The 20314-nt window shown below is 38.6% G+C and overlaps 1 protein-coding gene across 1 annotated transcript in view; it reads right to left on the bottom strand.

The window, feature by feature from the left end:
* The window catches only part of LOC140995186 (neural-cadherin), a 327710-nt gene that overhangs the window by 112836 nt on the left and 194560 nt on the right, over window positions 1-20314 (bottom strand). Inside the window, exons 25-26 of the mRNA XM_073465143.1 lie at window positions 12915-13144; window positions 153-430 (exon numbers count right to left, since the gene is read on the bottom strand). Of these exons, the coding sequence (XP_073321244.1) occupies window positions 153-430; window positions 12915-13144 (508 nt within the window). The remainder of the gene's footprint in view (window positions 1-152; window positions 431-12914; window positions 13145-20314) is intronic.

Genomic DNA, 20314 nt, shown 5'->3' with positions numbered 1-20314 from the left:
TCAGCATTTGATCAGAATTGCTAACTATCATAATGTAAGTGTCATAACCTAAGTTATCTGTTGCCCTACTTGTTATTAGAAAAAAATATGGCATTCTAATATAATCTGCCCCACAGGCTCTGTTTTGGGTATGGTGTTCATTTTCAACTTACCTATAGCCATGCTGAGTGTCCACACACACACCACCATTGAAGCAGGGGTTTCTGGGATATGTGTTGCAGGGCTGATGGGACTGCTCTCTACCTGGGCAGGAGCACACAGCTGTGGATTCCACTGTCACAGATACAAGGCTCATAGTCCCGCAATCCACCACTGTGGGCGTGTCGCGCACATTCAAAACGTTGGTGCAGCCACTGGCCCCGGCACACTCTGAACTAGGACACTCGTCTACTCGGATTTGGAACACGCTGATTTGCAGAAATGACTGGAGCTGGATGAAGAAAGACAGAGCAGAAAAAACAGATATTGGCTCGAGAACTTCTCATGATACTACTGGGTCTGTTTCCACTTTTTAGCTATTTATCATTTAATATCATATTTACAATTTAAAGTCAAATTTAAAACACAATGTTACTTTAAATAGCAACGAAAGTTACTTGAAATGACAACTGAATAAAACACCACTTGTTGGTACTTCACTTAGTGTCCCCTAATAATTATTAATACTGTACCATGTCTACTTTTCTGGAAGTAGGCTTGCCTTTTCTGTGCACATTGCATCTCCAGCTCTTTCAAATGTCTACTATGTACTGACAGTGCTGTACAACTACAACAGTGATGTAGCTGCAGGCACAACATTTGCTTAAGGTTTGGCTTTTGTTTTAGTTAAGAAATAAAATTTCAACAATGACTTCCATTACATCTCCAACTCCTCCAGAAACCTTAATGCATATTTTTCCCCACTCCTTCTTTCGAGTGGAGAAGGAAAAATGTGCATTAAGGGTTACTATTGTGTAGACTGAAGAATTTAGTGTAATACCACTTACAAATATATCCTTGGTATATACTTTAGATGTAGTTCCAATTTGGATGCAACTGACAGATTAACACCAGATGGGAGAGAATCTTTTGATAATTTCACCTGCAACCCAATAATCTGATAACATACTTTGATTCAAAATCAAGGAACTTCTTTTGCCTTCCATCTGGATCTATGCCACAGTTATCCCTGTTTATGGTGCTGCATGTCACTTTAGTAAATAAATAAAAAAAATCAAATCTAGGTCACACAAATTGATTTCTCAGAAAAGCCAACAGCAAGCCTGATGTGGTCAGGGACAGGAAGTCCCAACAACCGACAGACAGGAGCCAACATGTGGAACATATGAGTGATTTTAAGCTTATCTGCCATGCCACATTGGCTGGAAATCACCAAACTCTCAAACGAAAATTAACTGATTTTAATCCAGCTTTAACATGAAAGTGTTTTTTATCTCCTTTCACACAATTCCCTAATTTTTCGTTTTTCAGAGACTTTACATTTTATATGTCTTTATCTATATTTGCTGAAATAGACATATGTTGACTAAACATATTCCAGTTTGAAAATTAATGTAAGTTTTAAGCTAAATTTACATTTACATTTAGGGCATTTAGCAGACACTTTTGTCATTTGTACATTTGTCACAAGAAAGAAACCACAACATATCACTGTCGATAAAGTAGAAAAGAAGAAATAGAAACAGTTTTCTAAGCCCTCATCTGAGCATGGTAGCTGCTATTTATCAAGGATACCTTAAGTACATAAGTTAAGGTTTAAGTGCTGAGGGTAAGAACATACAAGTGCATATATATTTTTTTGTTTGTTTGTTTTGGGGTGGGGGGGTGGGAGGGAGTCATGCTATGCAGGGTCGAGGTGAAGTCTGAACAAGTGAGTCTTGAGTCTTTTGCGGAAGATGGCGAGTGGCTCTGCTAAATACTTGATAGTGATAATGGTTTACTGAAGCAAATGAATAGTTCATCCAATGTGACTGTATTATCTCTTTGTCAACTTAAGTACATTAGTTTACACAATAAACACAGGCAACAGAATGCTGATGTGGAAAGTGCATTCAGTGTGTGGATGTATTACAGTATAGTAGGCAGCTTAGGTCTTAGAAATCAAGCTCTTCTTCTGCATGGTTTCCTGAAAAAGTAGGCTAAATGGTGATGAGGCAGAAAGGAAACTGACTCTCTGGCTTGAGCTGTTTGATAAAGCACTAGAAGGGAAAATTAAATGGAAATTGAATGTACTGTAATTTTGTGGTGTCGTGTGCTAGTGTGTTTGCATTTGAATATGCTGTTTTGTACGAGTGACCCTGGTCAAGTAGATTGTAGCTGAGTTTACATACACATGCATACACTCATGTATACGAAGACAGAGATGCATATCCGCATATCCACACACACACACACACTCAGTGTGAGCTGTGTTGAACCGAAAGAGGGTCATCTCAAGTTCAGTGTTCTGGACTGATTGGACCTCGTTCAGTGGGACATGCAGTTCATATCTATTCCACTTATTCCCCAAAACTGCAGTAGCTTTAACTTTGGTAATGGGTTATGTTTTATGGATCATTGTTATTGCTGACTGATGTCTAATATCAGTTGAGCTTCCATTCATTTCATCCATTTTCTATTTCCAAATGCTTCTCTTGATTGCTTTCCATTGACTTTAATGTTGCCGAGAGTATGAACAGCCCTAGATTTACTTGTAGACTTCCCTTCATTGTGCCATTGGGTGTTACACTACAGTTTGTTTTGCTTGAATGATTGACCAAATATAATGAGAAGGTGGTGACAGTTGACTCCCTTAGAACAGATTTATTTGCAGTACAGTGTTGCAAGTGCAAAAAGTCATCTCAGTCATGGTTGGTGTTACAGGTATGTCCGCTATGCCCCTACTGTACATGTACTATGGCTGTCTTGCAAAACAGTACAAATTTATGAATAAGCATGGTATAAATATAATGTGTCTCCAGTTCACCTACAATAACAAGAAAAATGGTAACAGAATAAATCATGTAGGCTTCAGAGATCTTTTCTGGGATCTTTTCTTGTTCCTAACAAATCCTGCAAAAAGATCAAAACCAATAATGAATTTCATCCTGCTAACAAGTGTTGTCCATTCAGTCCATTGATGTATTGATGTATAGCCAGTAAAGCAAGTATGAAGTCATTGTTTCCTTTCCTTTTTCTTTTGTTTTTACATCAATATGTTTTAAACTGCATATCTGATCACAAAAACTGTACTTAAAATGCAGTATATCACTGATAAAACAACAGGACATCAGGTATGTACTGTGTACCATTTGGCCATTGTTAGGTAAGAAGATACTTTGCTGGTGTGAAAGTCAGCAGAGATGGCATGGTTGGGGATGGAATTTAATGTGGAAGGGTTGGGTAGTGAACTGAGAATTTTTAAAAATGTAATATCTAAAATATGTTTTGTTTTCATGTGTGTAACAGAGATTTTGTGTCAGGTTGAGTGAAAAAAAAAATCACAAGAATTTCACAAGTTTAAATTTCTCTCTGCACTCTAAACACAAGATGTATCTATTACAGTATACGTTAGCAGGTTATGTAACATGACTGTCATGTTTCTTTTGGCGAGGGATGTGTCATTCTTGGCGCTAATCTGCCGTTAGTGTCACAGGTGGACTACTGTGTATCATCAGCCTTCTCATCAATGGGTGTCTACAGCAAACAGTGAATCACGGCTATAACCGACAGGAAGACGAAGAAAATGCATATTTCTGGCACAAAAAACGTGTTGTATGTGTGGATGTCAGATGGAGGTTGGAAAACACTTGTTATTAATTATTCCATTAACGTTGTCCTTTAGCTGTGAAAGGACTCTGTCACACAAATGAAATTAAAACAATTGTTTTTTAAATAAATACTGTTCACGTATCAAAGGTTTCAAATGATAAAGATAGAGAAATTAAGACTCCACTGGAGGAACATGGATGCTTTTCATCTTATTCAGGACATGAGCAGTGGTGCACTTCAGCCTCTTGTGTTCAAAGTGAGTATTACAGAAAGTAACGCTTAGAAAAATAAGCCTTAATTTCCTCTTGAAAATATTTTTTTTTCACTGGGTTTCACACACAGAAAAAAAAGATTTTTCCTTGTGAAAAAAAAAATTCACTCGACTCGGCACATGAGGAAAAAAAAAATTTCTCGTGAAAAAATTTGAAAAAGAAAACGTTTTCTTGTGATTTTTTTTTTTCACTTGGTTTGACACATGACAAAACATGTTTTTACTCCGTTACACATATGAAAAAGAAATTATATAGATTTTAGAACTGGAGCACCAGAAAAAAAACATTTCCTACTTGCCCCTCAGGGCTTCTGTAGGTTTCATATTGGCACTAAGACTGATAACTAATTTCAACCATAATGTTAATTCTTATTTTCGACAATTATAATAATCACAATAACATTGTTGGTTCTTACACAGAGGTGTAATATGGAAGCAGTGTATTCAACAAAGTTTGGCAAAATAATGTTTGGACCAATGTTTATCACATAAAAGAAAAGTTGAGTTGAGTTTTTTACTTCTTTGGCACGCATCTCAGCATTGGAATCTATTATATCTGATCCATTTAAATTGCCAGACTGAGAAGACTAAAGTACATCAGCATTTTTTCCGTACTAAAACATTCTGGGTGTACTATTACTTCAAAGTAAGGAGCTCATGTTCACTGTCTTTATTATGCAACATGAATGCATTATACTACTTCTGTGATGGACAGAAAAAAAGAAACAAAAAAAAAAAATGGATAATTCGGGTCAAGAGGGTTTCTCCCTAATGTAGGTCAAGTTCTTTCTGCTTTCTCCTTCCCAGCACAGGATAATGGATCCTTCATATCCTTGACATTAAAAGCCAATGAGACACACTCATCCAGTGTAGTCATGTCTGCAGTTGGGGGAGGAGGTAGGAAGGGGAGAGGGAGAAGGGGAACAATTATTAGGGGGCAGCAAATGCAGGGAGTACAGAGAGGACTAGACATTTGGGGCGAAGGAGGGTAGTGGTGAAGTCAGCGTCATGCTCTCAGCTTATAAAGCAGTGGCCAGCAGATACATTCAAATGAAAATAACATTTGATTTTGTTCGCCAGCCCCACACCCATTCTTATATACAGGAAAATCACTACACTGATCTCATCCTATTCATACTAGAGCTAATTTCTTGTTAGTTTAGGATGCCAATAAGACTGTCAATGTCAATTCTTTAATTCTTATTGATGGGTGTTGGCCAACTTTTAATTTGAATTCTTTTCAGATGGGGCTATGCTCTGAATTCTGTCATGTAGAAAGATGTTATATATACACCTCCCTGCTCTATAGTAGTGTATTTCTCAAGAAAATACTTTATGCCACACTGGAGTCTCTTAACCTCCAAAGCCTAAATCTTTAGTCTCCTCAGTGTTGAGGAAATGTACAGAGAGGCATACAATGAATGTTTCAAAGGCGGAACACTGTGTATAGCAAGTAACAGAAGACCAGAGGAACGTATTGTTCCTTGAACTATTGTTCCAATGCCCTGAGAAGCTTCCACAATCATATCCGGTGCCCTGAGGGCCACATTAATATAATGACGAGATGAACCTTCGTATCCAAGCACCATACCAATGATTTTTAAAAAGTCCAAAACCAATGTAGGATCATTAACAGTCAAGTGGAGCTTGCTGGATTGAAAACACTGAGGAATAACTTCCATTATTGAGGTAGAGCAGAGAGGAATCGAAAGACATAGGGAATAAAGTTTTTTTCTTCTTCTGAGGCATTACTGGAGAATTGAAAACATTAATAATAAGCACTGCTTCATCTCCTGCCACACCAACCCCTTTACCCCTCCTCTCTCCCCTTCCTCTTTCTTTCCCGTCCACCAGCTCCCCCTCCTCTACCTCTCTGGCTCCCGTTCATCCTCTCCATCGCCACGCTTCACATCTCATTCTGATCAATGTCTCATCCGGAGAACCTGGCTGAATTCAGATGAAACGTTCAGCGCTCCCCTCACAAATCACACCTGAAAGCCCTGGCTACCTCTCTGTTTACACATCTTTCTCTACCTCTCTGCTTCTCTGTGGATGGTCACAAAGAGCTTTTCTCATCCTGAAAAGCTATTCATATACTTACATGCTCTTCTCCACATCTCTAATATTTCTCTGTTTTCCTCCTTGACAATAAACAGATAAAACAAAGAGAGGGTTACCTGGAAAAAAGCTGAAAGACAGGCAATGGGTTCAGTGTGGTGATTGACCTAACCTGACCACCGTGGCCATGACTCGACTCTGTACTTACACTGTTTCTCCCTAACGGACACAAACATGCAAATAAAGATTGGCTCATCATTCCCTCTGAGGACACCGGGTCAGCTCACTCTTTTCCACTCACTGCTGGTAAAATGCATACAATTCCACTTTCCGTGTGTCTCTCTCTCACTCACTCACTCACACACACACACACACACACAAAGGTCTCCCACCTCCATTCAGGCTTTTGAAACGTGAAATGAGCTCTGACTGAAGCCAGCGGCCACGGAGCGTCGGTGTGATGAAGTGAAACGCTTGTGTTTTACTCACTCTCTTCTATTAAATGATGATATGTTTCTTTATGTGTTCAATGTTGCTTAGCTTGCCCTCTCAAGTGACTGAAATGTCATTTGTCAATTAAGACAATTTATTACAAAATAAAGGAAGAGTTATGTCCTTTTACACACCCTTCTCAGTTGACAGGGCACAGTTCTGAGTTGTTGTTTTTTTCTACTTCTTGTGACTACAAAAGCCAAAGCATTACAGGCATAATCATGTAGTGTGCATTTCTGTTAGAGTCAAATTGGGTTGGATTTAAAAGGATTTTCCACACTCATGGACTATGAATATAGCAGAAATAATATTTTTTTCCTGGGTTGGCCCAGACAAAACTATCCAGGACAATGGTCTAAAAAGGCCTCTTTCCCTGTGTCAATGGCTAACCAAAATAGCTTGTTTGCTTATTCTAAGTGGAGGAGGATCTGTGGAAACCAGTACATTCACTCAAAACAAATTCACCAAAAGAATTTTAAAACATTTTCACCACAGGTGGCCCATTGAGACAAACAATACAGGCTGCGTCTTTGGCAATGTGAGTTGGCACATGAATCAGCCATCACTTAAAGGTGTAATTTATGAAATATAGTCAGAATTCAAAGGTAGCCCCAAACATAGAGGGCAGCAGATTACCAGAGTAACCAACAACTATTTTTTTCTTTGATAGCTATTCTTGGCTTTAGTTAGCATTAGAAACCTGAATTTAGAAGATGTACAGTTATATTTTCTATGAGTATATTTTGTTTACTGACTAGACTAAGAAGTAAAGTCACTGCTATCATACATCTTCCAGTTGAAACTATGGGATGCTATCTGACTATTGCTGACTGTTTAAAATCTGGATGTTACATTGGTACTTTCTGAGCTGGACCACAAACACCAGTGATAGAGCCATCCACGAGCTGCTGACTGTGCTGCCAAGCAATGTCTTCATTTCTTATCAAGGATTTTATCGTGAAATATTTGCAGGAACATGTTGAACATGAAAAATTCCATTACTTGCATGTTTACTTTAAATGTAGCTATTGACATCTTGTGGTACATTACTTCAAAATACAGTTTGGCTGAGACGTTAACACAGACACCCACAGTGACTGAAATCGGCCAACAACACAAAAAAATAACACAAAAAAACTAGCAATCTAGAACAACACAGTGTTGAAAATAACATGATTATATTGTTTTTTTTTATAAATTCAAGTGGCAGAAATATGAATATGTCTACTTGGCATGCACATTACAGAACAGACACTGGTGGTTCATCATTTGTTGTTGTTTTCTCCTTGCCTGTATTTGCGGCCAGCCTTTGTTCGTGGTGGCCATGCCCCAGCCATTATTTGACAACCGGCTTTTATTAGTGGAAATACAATAGAACATTTGGGTATTTTTGAACCAATGTAATGTATTCAAATCAATCAAATGCAGAAAGTATTTTATTTTTCTTTCTTTCTTTTCAGTCAGCATGATCATTTTCCATCACTCCATTCATACACGGCTAGTTTTGGTTGATTCAAGTAATTGCTCTAGGTTATTATCCACCTGTATTAACAACAACACAAAAAGGATTTTTGGTTAATGGAGAATCATAACCACAAACCAAATGATGCATTTTGTTTAGACACTATATGGAAAAAGCTTGAAAAGGGCATTTAATGCCTTTCAAAAGTGCAACTTCATTAAGTAGCATTATCACGACAACCAAATGTGAAATTCAAATTATTTATCATTCTTTCAAACTTGACTTTTTGCAAAATTGACAGTTGTATGAGCTAATCAGTTCAGTGGTTTGACTGTTCACATTGCTTAAAGGAATAGTTCACTCTAGAATGAAATTCAGTCATTATCGACTCACCCTCATGCTGATGAGAAGTCCAGTGTAGTTTCTTATTCCTCAAAGTGCAGCTGGAGACCCGCAGGGGTACCCTCCGGCAGGAATAATCCATATAACGAGCGTCAATTGTGCCCGAGAGGAAAAGGTCCATAAAACTACACAAAAACTTTGTAATATTCCTCCATACTGCTCATCCGCTGCAATCCAAGTGTCCTGAAGTGGCGACATCCAGAGTTTACTCGAAACGACGTCATTTAGTACATTTTTCTAGCCTAAACAGTCACTATGCTATATCTGCCTGGAGGCACGCTCCGCGTTCACGCGAGTCTCCCTCACAGCCGATTGCACTACGGAAGCGCGGACAAGATCATCGAGACTCGCGATAGATACACACCGGTATTTACATCCTGCTGTGAGCGTTCATCTTGTCCGGCGAGAAACTACACCAGACTAATCATCAGCATGAGGGTGAGTCGATAATGACTGAATTTTGCTTTAGAGTGAACTATTCCTTTAATTTCACAAATCTCATGCAGGACTGTTATGGTATCAACTGTACAATACATGAGGAGTATTAGTTTTTACTGGCGCTTGCTTGGATCCAACTACTTCCTCATGAGCTCTTAGCTGGGACAACAAATGGTTGCCAAAATAGAGTAGACATTCTCTATCTTTCATTGGACCATAAAAGATACATTGACAAAAAATACAGGAAAGTCATACAGTATGAGTACAGTCACACATTTTCTGTTGTTTGACTACACTCCAACACACTGGTTTAAAAAAAACAAAAAAAAAATGAGTACGAGGATAAAGTGGAGAGTCTTAATTGGAGAGTTTTTACATCCATGTCAGACAAACTGTGTGGGGTGTACCATGTTTGGTACCCTGAAATGCAAGTTCCACACAGCAGCTGCAGCTGATGTTAGCACGCCTGAAGCTAGCGCTGCGTTTGTTCTTGGAGAATTAAACCTCCTCATGAACTGCAAAGCCTTAATTGAGTATCAACATCATCGACATCTTCAGGTAATGAACTGACTAGTATAGGTTATTTTCTGGAGATAGCTGGGCTTTTTCCATAGTCTTGATTGACACTAGCATTAGTAAAAAAACAGCTACTGGCTGCAACCATAATTGCTTATCAAGCTGGTGTTCAGTCTGCTAAAACAGTATGTGAGACCTTTTACATTGTCAGAGACCTTAGTATGAAATTAACAGTATGTGACTGACAAGTGTTGCTTCCTCTACTTTGGATAAGGCTGACCAGATGCTGCAGTGGCATACAACCCTCTATTGTTATACTACTGTTATTTCTGCTCCTTTTGACAGTTATTTCAATTTTTTTTTAATCCAATACTGTGCTGAAATTCCAACAGCTTCTGTATTTCAGTCCAGTTATCGAGACTGAGTAAAGTGCACAGGGTAAAAACAGGTTCTCCAGGTATTTGAACAGTTTCCTCTTTTGAAGAAATGCCAGTGTTACACCCGATTTGGCAACTTATTTTTTATTTCAGTACTGTATTGGTTCAAATGTCAACAGTACCCAACCCTACTCAAAACACTTCCATACCGTGAGGGGGATGATTCAGACTCAATGCTGGGGCGGTATAGTGAGCATTTTTGAAACTACTTTTGATCTGCTTAAGTTTCCAAGTGTTCCACTGTTTTCCTTGTCCTTCACATGCATACTTCTGTCAATGTCAAAGTATGGCAAAGGCAGAGTAGAAAGAAAGCACTGACTGCACCACATCGTTCACAGTCCGGGATTTTGCTGCTATTTTTTAGTTGACAAATAAATGACTGGCTGGTTTGTGATGCTAATTTTAGGTCAAACTTCATAATACAGAGCTTTCCACAGAGAAATTTTGGGAAACAGTAATTATGATTAAGATAGCTTCAGTGTCACATGTGACTCCCTTGTAGTTTGTTGTTGGGGACCATAGGTTGTCCCAACAAAACATAACGGCAGTTTCATGAAAGCTATCGTGGAATGTTGAGTATGTCTACAACAAATAGAATCTAAACTGGTCCAATTGTCTAAGTTGAGTTTTTTTTTTTCTCTAAAAATAAAAAACTAAATTATTTTTCTTTATATTGTCAAAATGTTTGATAATATTTAGAACACTAATACAGGCTTGAAGTGTAATTTACACTCAGGAAGATCCAGCAACTAAAAAGAAAACCAGAATAACACAGTTAAAATGTGAAATACAGACACAAGAATCTGAAAGTGCCACTTTTCTGACAAGAGTCAATCAAGTCTCGAGTCAGAAATTAAAATTAAATAATTTTCTCCAGGCTAAAGATTAAATTACCGATTGCATACAATCCGAGTAAAAGTTCAAGTAGGCTTCTAGCTGCCAGGTCTAAACAAAATGAATCATGTTTACTATCAATGTAATTCAGACTCCATTAGGACTTGTTCCTCTTGATCCAGGTAAAATAAATAATACTTTTGGATGAAACTGCCCTCAAATCATATCTGTCCGAGCTCAACCTACCTTCACTGACTAATGAGGATGTGGAACACATTAAGGTACAACTTACTCTCTTGGAACTTAAAGAGACATTGAATTTGAAAGAAATAACAAAATTGCCTCCGGACCTGTTCCTATATGGAATATTAACAGGCAACTCCTATAAGATACACTTAATTATGCTCTGGACCTGTGTCTTTTCATTATCACTTGAATCAACATTGCTTAAAAAAGGTAAGCCTCCTCAAAGATGAGACAGTTACAGACTGATATCACCCATCACAACAGAACTGAACCTCTTTGCTGTTTTAATTAGAAGACTGGAGGCATATGTGAGCAAAACTAGTTCATAGTGACCACACAAGATTTTTTTAGGGGATAAATGCATCTGAAGATGCACTCTCTGCAGCTGTGTTCAGCTTGGATGTGCAAAAGGCTCCAAGAATACTCCAATGAATTAGGAATAGTAAAAGGTGGTTGCAGAGAATTTGGATTTGGTAGAATCTTCATAGTAGTGGTTTAAAACACGCAAACACTAATCCTTGCAGTTGTACAAACAGGAAATATTCTGTATAAACAATTTCCCCTGCAGTGTGGTACCCATCAAGGTTGTGCACTGTCTTTATTGTTCTTTGCATTGTGACTGGAATCATTTGTCCAGACAAATAGACTGAATTCCAACATCTCACCAATCAATACGCAAGATAAACAATACAAAATCTGTTTTAATGCAGACGGTGCTTTACTCTACTTTACCAATATCGCCGAGTTTGTTTGTTTTCTTTCTTTCCTTACCTCAAATTATACAAGTCTGTTCAGTCAATTATCGGATCATCAAATCAATGTGGACACATCTATTCTTGTTCCTCTGATAATGCTTCAGTGGAACCCTTAATATTATAAGCTATTCCAAATACACTACTCAAAATTAGTTAAGAATATTGGGATATGGATGCATGTATGCATGTGCAGGGATATGCAATAAAAGTCAAATTAAATGTTTCGCATTATTTTTGGGGACCAAAACGTTCCCCAGATACCGCATTCATGAGAAGGTCTAATCAGTTTATCCTTAAGTACAAATGGACGTTTGTGGCAAATTTGAGGAATATTTAAAGAAACATAATGCCTCTGGCCACGGCTGTCGCTGTACATCGTATGTCTGTTAGGACTGCAGTAGAGAGCTTTTTTCAGGCGAGACCAAAGGAGAGATCAAAGAAGCCCAGATAGGAACCCAGAGTATTGTTGCTGCAATGCCCACAATGGTCACTGTGGCAATCCTGATGAGACTAGTGTCTCTTTGGATGACAGTGTCCCCATCCGTAAGGCACAAAGGCTTACTGAATGCTTTAATGATTATTAAATGATGTGATCATATGGTATGACCTTCACAGTCAACACATCTCAAACCAATTAAACACCTCTGGGAGATTTTGGACCGACATGTTAGACAGCGCTCTCCACCACCATCACCAACTGAGGGAAGGGAAGAATGCTATTCCATCCCTCCAGTAGAGTTCAGCGACCTGTAGAATCAATGCCAAGGTGCATTTAAGCTGCTGTTGGCCAACACATTATTACCAACATAAATCAAAGTGGTGGGAACATGGCAGACAGTGGTTGTTCACAGTATTTACGGATTGCAGGAGTCCACAATAATTGACACAATGCTCTGTCTTAGCACTTTTATTACTGATACAGTTGGGGTTGTGTAATATGTTGTGTGCACAATTTTGACTGTCAGTCCTGCACACAGCAAAGAGAGACCATGTCCCACATTTTGACTGACATGTTTGATGTTGTTAGAATTTAACACAGGTTTCAGCCAAAACATTGCCAGAAGCAGAACTGTTGCCTGCAACCAACAAGTGTGACAGCAGAGAGAGCACAGCCCAGTTTGGAACACTCACTCCCGCTCTTCAGTTCCCCTGCAGTACGCTTTCACACTATTCTAGAGAGATTCTGTTGATTTATGCATATTTTATTTTGCATTAATTTATGATTAAAATGCTAAAGAAAATCGACAACCTACCTTTTGTTTGTGGGCTGCCAGATATCCATGCATTTTCTCAGGCTGGAGGAAGGAGGGGCCACCTTGCACAGCAAAGCGAACATCCAGCATCCGCTCCTTCACATCCATTAGGCTAAAGATGTTGACATCATCAGGTGGAACGGAAAGCATCTCAGACAGGAAGTCCACCAGCAGCTCGTAGCGGCTCCGCTGCTTTCCTCTCAGTTCAATGAACTCCTTCGCTATGATGTCTGAGAAACACACACACACACACACACACGATTGGAATCATTGACTGTATAGAAGAGGCCTCATTATTTCCACCCCTGCTCAAGGATAAATCCAATTATTTTCAAACTGGGCCCAAGTGCAAAACTAAAAAAATAGTTTGGAACACTCAAGATTAGCGCTGTGATGATAAATTATTGGAAATAGCTCACTTTTTCTGACAAAGTGGATGGTTATTTTGTGACTGTTTTGTGTGTGTGTGTGTGTGTGTGTAGTAATTGGGCATTTGATTTCAATACCTAACTGTGCCAGTTAAAGGTAATTACACTCTTGACAATTTATGAGTTAATTTTGAATCATTCTTAGTAGCAAGCTCTTGAGGAAGAAAGAAATCCTGCTCTTGTTTTAATTTTCCAATATCAGTCCAGCACCTGTGGTTTTGCGTGTTGGAGTTGTATGTTAAGGGCCACAATTGAAAGTAATGTTCATAAGGAATAAATACAAAAAACAACATCACCTTTAAGATTAATTGACCACTGGCCTTTGTCAAGATTAAAAAGAGATCTGATGTGCCATCAGGACAATGGAAATCATAAACAGGCATATTAGAAGAATTTTAGACAGATTTTAACCCCTCTACCCCTCAAAGGTTTTGGGCCTCTGGTCTTGTGCATATCTAGTTCCGATGTTTCACACAAAACTAGAACAGTTTAAAGAACTTTTGTTAGCATGCTAATGGGAATTCCTATTATGTGTTAACCTTAAGCTAACGGGCTAAGTGCTAGTTATATAAAATTGAATCAGGAATCGAAGAATCAATACAGGATTCGTTGAAAAAAAGACGCATGATACTTTAGTGAATCAATTTATCTCCCACCTATAATGCCTACCCGTTACATTCCTGTCCTCAAACACTTGCTTCAACAAAATCCTCATATTCTTTATGGGGGGGGCGCAGCTGCACAGTGATGGATAAATAACCACAGATGGATGTTTTTTTGTTTTTTTTCCACTGAAACAAAGCCACATCAAAGGAGTGTGTGTATGAAAGATGGCTCCCTCAGTAGGAGCAGTTGTACTGGGGTTTAGTCAAGCCACTAAGTTGCAGCCCATATTCTTCAACACATCTGAGAGAAAAGAAATGAGTGGGAGGAGAAGAAAAAACAGGGAGCTTTGCATCCTTTATCCAGTCTTTTGTAATGATCTGCTTAACTTTGAGTGTTGACAGTCACGACTAATCTATATTTCCATTCTTTCATTTATTCTAAAGGAATTTAATGCTGATTTTAAACTATAGCTTGCATGAATATTATCCAACAAGTCCAATACAAGTAATAAGTTGGGTTTTGGGATGTTTTATAACAAAAAGCTGCAAGCCACAACCAGGTTTCACTGTTTTTACAATTTGCATCCACACATCAAGAATTGCAAATGAATAAACAGTGGGAAGACAGAAAGAGACCAGGCACAGCCAGTGTGTAGCATTAGACTATTTAACTGACAGTTAGGAAAGGAAAACATTAAAAATATAGTTTCTGCTATTTGGGTCAATTTCAGATCTCAAATTTGGCAGTAACAGATTTGGCCAATTTGTCTTATAGATGCAGGTACATGTTGGCCTCGGGTTCCAGTTTTAGGCCAATGAAAGACTCACCGAATGCAGAAGCACTTTTATAAACCCCAAAACTTCCTTTTTACTCTATGTGAGTGTAACTCCCATCATTTACCTTTTCTTTTAAGACTGCACCAGTAACAGGCTAGACTCACACACATGTCAATATGTACAGTGCAGTTTCATAGCTGTAATTGTCACCCCAATATCTATACTGGTCTAGAAGCAATCCCTTCTTACTGTAATTCTAATGTAAGAGATTGGGAACACAATGCACAGTCCTTGTAAATGTGCTCCAAAGTACAGCTAAGTCTCCTTCTTTTTATGTTTGCAGACAGTGTTTCCTTGCTGAGCTGTTGTGGAGGGACTGATGCAGTCACATCAATGTGGAATTTTGTGCGAACAGAGACTAACTTTGGAGAAAACACAAGGACCAGGACACTGAATTTTCCCCTCATCTCTTACCTTAAAAACACATTAAGAGGGGATCTCTCCAGGCCTGCATGGACAGGAGGAGCAACTGTCACCAAAAATTACTTTATTGTACATGTGGGTTGCGAGTGTTGTTTTAAGAAGAAAAAAAGGCTGTTTCAAGGACTACCACAAACTGCTCTATACCAGAAAAATGACTTCATAACCAACGCTGTAAAAATCAAAGTGGTTCTAACAAAGATAGAAGTACAATAACACACACACACACACACACACACACAAAGCATTGGGCAGGGTGATGAGGTTTGTGGGTGCATAGAAGGAGACAGAGCTTGGGCATTAAGAGACAAGACAGGGGGCTCAGAATGGGCTCAGCAGATACAGCGTGAGGGATCGAGGCTAATGTCAACTCCCATCAGTCAGTCCAGCGGGAGAAACAAGGACAGAGGCAGACAGAGAGACAGTCAGGAGGGATGCGGGCTGGGGGGAGAGGGTAGTAACTCCTAACACAGACTGGCAGCCTTTGCACCTGGCTTTGATCCAACCTCACTATTCACTACTGCTTTTCTCCTTCCCAGAGGCTTCAGTAGGCGTGGGGTGTCGAGGCGGTAGTGAACAGACATACTCCTGCCTGTCGGCCTGTGATTTCACACAGGAGGCGCAAATAGGGATAAATACCATACTTATGTAGCAGTATACTGTCAGTCTGGTTTTGTCTGTCTGAAAGACCACCATCGTGGCTTTTGTGCAGTTTGCTGTGTTTCCTCCTGACAAGTTTTAGGATGACTGAAAGACTTTTAAAAGGTGCTCTTTTGACCAAGTCAAGCAATAAAGATTTTTCAAGATTTAAAGACTTTTGAAGTCTTGAACACTACCTTGAAACATTTTTGAAAGGAGCCAGACATTTCAGAAAATGCTTCCTCAAAAGAGAAATAGAAGAGCGGAAGATGTTACAGTCTCTTCACTCAAAGACAACTGCTGTCACTTCCCATGGCATTCTCCTTCAGAAACACATTTTTACTCGAAGTAGGTAGGTAGAGAAAAAAACATATTGATAGCAAATATCTATTTGGAAATACAAATAATTAAATATAAATATTCTAAAACGTAAACAGTGACAAACCGTAAGTATTAAATCAGTCTAGCTATTCTGAGATGTGTTTATGGAAGTTTCTACACCCTGTCTTTCTCCAATTTACCTCACAATAAGGACGACACAGGTTGCTAATAAAGTCATAAAAGCACATTGGTAATAAGCATAATTGTGTGCAGAGCCATGACGATTGCACTCAGCTGAAACTTAACTCTCTCATACCTTAACTTTATTCAATAAAATTTGTTTTCTCTAAAAGAACTGCTACACTTTAATATTTACATTAGTTTCTCTTGTGCTTGTCATCAGCGATGCCTCAGTTTTGAACCAATTCTCTTTCACGACCACATTCAGTGATTAAAGAAACAGCTGGTGGGGACAATGGGGAAGCACACTTGTTTGCCTTCTTGCCTGGGTCAGGCAAGACCAGATTTTAGACAGTTTAATCTGTCAAGGCAATACACCAATGGATACAGAGAGTTTTAATTGACCACAAAGATGTGCAGGAAGCTGCTTACCAATAAGACATATCGGACGAAAATTAATCATCAATAATCTAAATTATCAATGCAAAGTTAATAAAAAATGCTAGTAAGTTGCTAGTTCCTGCTTCTCAAATTTACTGATTTGATTCTTTCATCAGTTTGGCATCATTGTAAAATGAAAATCTTTGAATTCTGGATTTGTCAGACAAAGGAAGCAATTTATCTATGACTGTCACCATGTGCACTGGGAAATTATGATGTGTGATTAATAAAAATTAAAAAAAAGAAAAAGATTTATAAAATATAGGGGTACGTCAGTCATTTAGTGCAATACTTACTATAACGGTGAACTTAAAAACACAGGAATTGTTAAAATCAAAGTAGTAGAGGGAGTAATAGTGTGACTTTTAATCCCTACTAAATCAAGATCTTTTATTAGACCTTCTCTACCGAGAAATGGACAAATCTGTCAAACCTCACACCTCAATTTTGTAACGCCGGCTTTCTGTTATGATTGTATGTTCTTCCAGCCAGAGCAAAGATAACTTCATGATACTATCAGGGTTATTTTGTCACATTTCATAAGCTGAATGACCAGTAAACTGATATTTGGGTGTAAGATTGGTAGAGTGCCCCTTTGATTGGTTTTGAAAATGTGGCACATTTGTTGGCATGGTGATGTACAGTACAATATCTTAACACCTTCCCCCATTCGATGAATCTGGTCCATTAAACACACAAGAAAAATAAATAGAAAAAGAAGGAGACGCGGTTTTATGGCATTTCTTCTGCTTTTCATACCTCCATGTTAGCTGCTCTTTGAATAAACTGACACTCACAAGGACAGTGACAGGGGCAATATGAGAGATGAACAAAGTGTCAGATCAGTAAGGGAGGTGACCGAGTTTCAAGTATTTCACTTATAATCCCTGTAGTAGCAAACTGAAATATTTTTCCAATTTCTGTGTATTGATCCCACTGTGCACATCTCAGAGGGCACACAGATGTGAAAAGAGAGATAGTGAATTATTTTGGTTAACAGCTCAGCACTGCATCTTCTGTTTAAGGACGTTCTGCTGACAAAAACAGTTTATAAAGCCCGTCTGTCTTTATCAAGTAACACAAACGGTGTCGGCCTGCTGCATGCAGTGTATGCACTAATGCACTTTTGATTGTGCTTTCACCCTGAGCACTGTGCATTTCACTCTAAGATAGTGTTATGTGGACATTTCAAGGACTTTTTGTTTATCACATTTTTTTTACCTTTCCATCAATATTGAGAGAGAGAGGGAGACAGAGAGAGAGACAGAGACAGAGGGAGAAAGCCTTAATCTCAGCAAGCCAGATTTAACTAGTGCCTTCTTTGTGCGTCCTTATTGCATTCCACATTTGTTCTTGAAATGGGATTTAGAATGTCAAGGAGGGTGTAAGTAATGCTATAAGTAGAATATTTTCATAATCCCCGAGACTGAGAATCAATGAGACTGTTTACTCCAAAGCTCCACATGGAAAAATAAAATCCTGGAAATGGTTTTTGTTACATATCCTCTGCCTGCACAAACTCAACACTAGTCTACACCTCAGGATGATCTCAAAGTCATTAATCCTTGATATTACATTTTGTTGAAACGTCAAACTAACAGTTTTGGTGAATTTGTTCAATGCTGAACTGCGGGTTAAAAGCATGTGAGTGTTTCTGATTCTGCAATGGCTGACACCTGTGCTCTCCTGCTTTCAATTCAAGTCCCTCTGTTACAACCAGGGCATATTAAATCAATAAACTCTCCAGCTAACAGCCCTTTAATGACATTGTAGCCAATTAAAAATCCTCAATGAAGTGACCACCCCTCGAGTAAAGGTTGTTGATAGGGTTCCAACGTTAAATGTACGTCAGCAGTGAAGGGTGAGTGAAGGGTCGGACAAGGACAGTGTGTCAGTGTTGTTCAACAGTTGCATGTGAGTGGAAACCCATCGAACATGTTAACGCATATTACACTGCATCATCCAGATGTTGGGGTGTCATGATTCTCCCAGGCCATGATTCAATTCGTCTTTCCATTGTTGTGTCACGATTTAATTGGATTTGATTTTCCATTTAAGCAATTTCTTTTTCAGCAATGACAGCTATGTCATTAGACTATCACATCTAGATTTGTAAAGATCAACAGATGGTTTTATCCCTGACAAATGTAATTTATATACATTTTCAATCTATTCTTTAAGAATATAGGGGTATTTTACAACAGCAAAAATGAAGAATATTGGTGTTCAACAAAAATACCACCCTTTTGGGGTTTCAACAATAAACAAAGGTTAATTCAGTTACAAGTTTCAGTTTCTCAAATCTGTCCTGAGCGAATCCACTTCCCAAACAAACCAATACAGAGTCTCTGGTACTGCCTTTGAGCTCAATGATCACATTGAAAGTTAATTTAGATCGATTTCCGACTGAGAAAGAAAAACTTGACACCCCAACACAAGCAACTTATTCCCACTGTTTTTAAGCAGCCTCTCGATGTGAAAGCAGACAAGGACAAAGACATAAGACCTATAATGCCTTTTGTTTTTTATCAGCCCTGCATAAAAATATGACCTACAGTATGCAAGAGTGTATGTTGTATATTACTTATTGCACTACAGGATGTACCAACCGTCTCAGGGGGGACTAAATGACACGAGGTGAAACAAACTGTTACTGCACGACTGTCTGTTGAAAATAAATGAATTGGGGGAAAAAAATGATTTTTTTTGTAGTTGCTTTTTTTCCTGTTATACTAAACTTTTACCTCAAACCATGACTTCTGTGTATTGTTGCACCCTTAGCTGTTGACAAAAACTAACCTTATTATTTTAAATGAAATTGAGAAAAAAACTGTTTTTAGTATTAGTTGCAAAACAACAAAACTGAGAGCAGTTTCTTTCAATATTGATTTCCATTATTCATCTTAAACACACATTTTCTAGTCTACATTTTGTGAAAGGATTCATTTCCCTTACACACATATTGAAATGTGGGTGCCAGCTGTTCTCCACTATACCGTCTCTATGTTTGGTGCTGATTAATTTACCTTAGCCCTGTTTTCAAAATGAGGAGCAAATCCTTTTATCTACTTATATGAGGCTTGACTCTCCCCTCCATCCTTTCCTTTCCTCCTTTCTCATCTCTACTCTTCTACAGTCTTTGGAGTGCACCCTCTGGCCTCCCCCTCTGCTTCTATTTCAATATCTGTGAAATCATAAAAATCCTTCAGCCATGTCCCATTTCTCTAAAGCAAATTTAATTCTGAGCAGACAGCCGATGTGCTGTACATCAGGTAATGATGGATGCTGCTCAACATGTGAAGAGAATGTGCTGGCTGGGCGAAACCTCTCGATTAATTATTTTGCCAGCATAAGGAATGGAAACAGGCTTTTCTCTGTATGCGCCAGGGACAACTGAGATCCCATGAGTCAGGAGAGAGGGATTAATAAATGGATGTAATCTTTTGCTAAGGAAACATCTTTAACTGAGAGTGTGACAGTCCTTTCAAACACTGCAAACAACTAGAGTATACAGTAATCAGCACTCATT

The sequence above is a fragment of the Pagrus major genome, chromosome 4 (assembly GCF_040436345.1).
Source record: "Pagrus major chromosome 4, Pma_NU_1.0".
Classification (NCBI taxonomy): Eukaryota; Metazoa; Chordata; class Actinopteri; order Spariformes; family Sparidae; genus Pagrus; species Pagrus major.
Note: the sequence above shows the minus strand (reverse complement) of the source record. Positions and strands in the feature narration are given on the sequence as shown.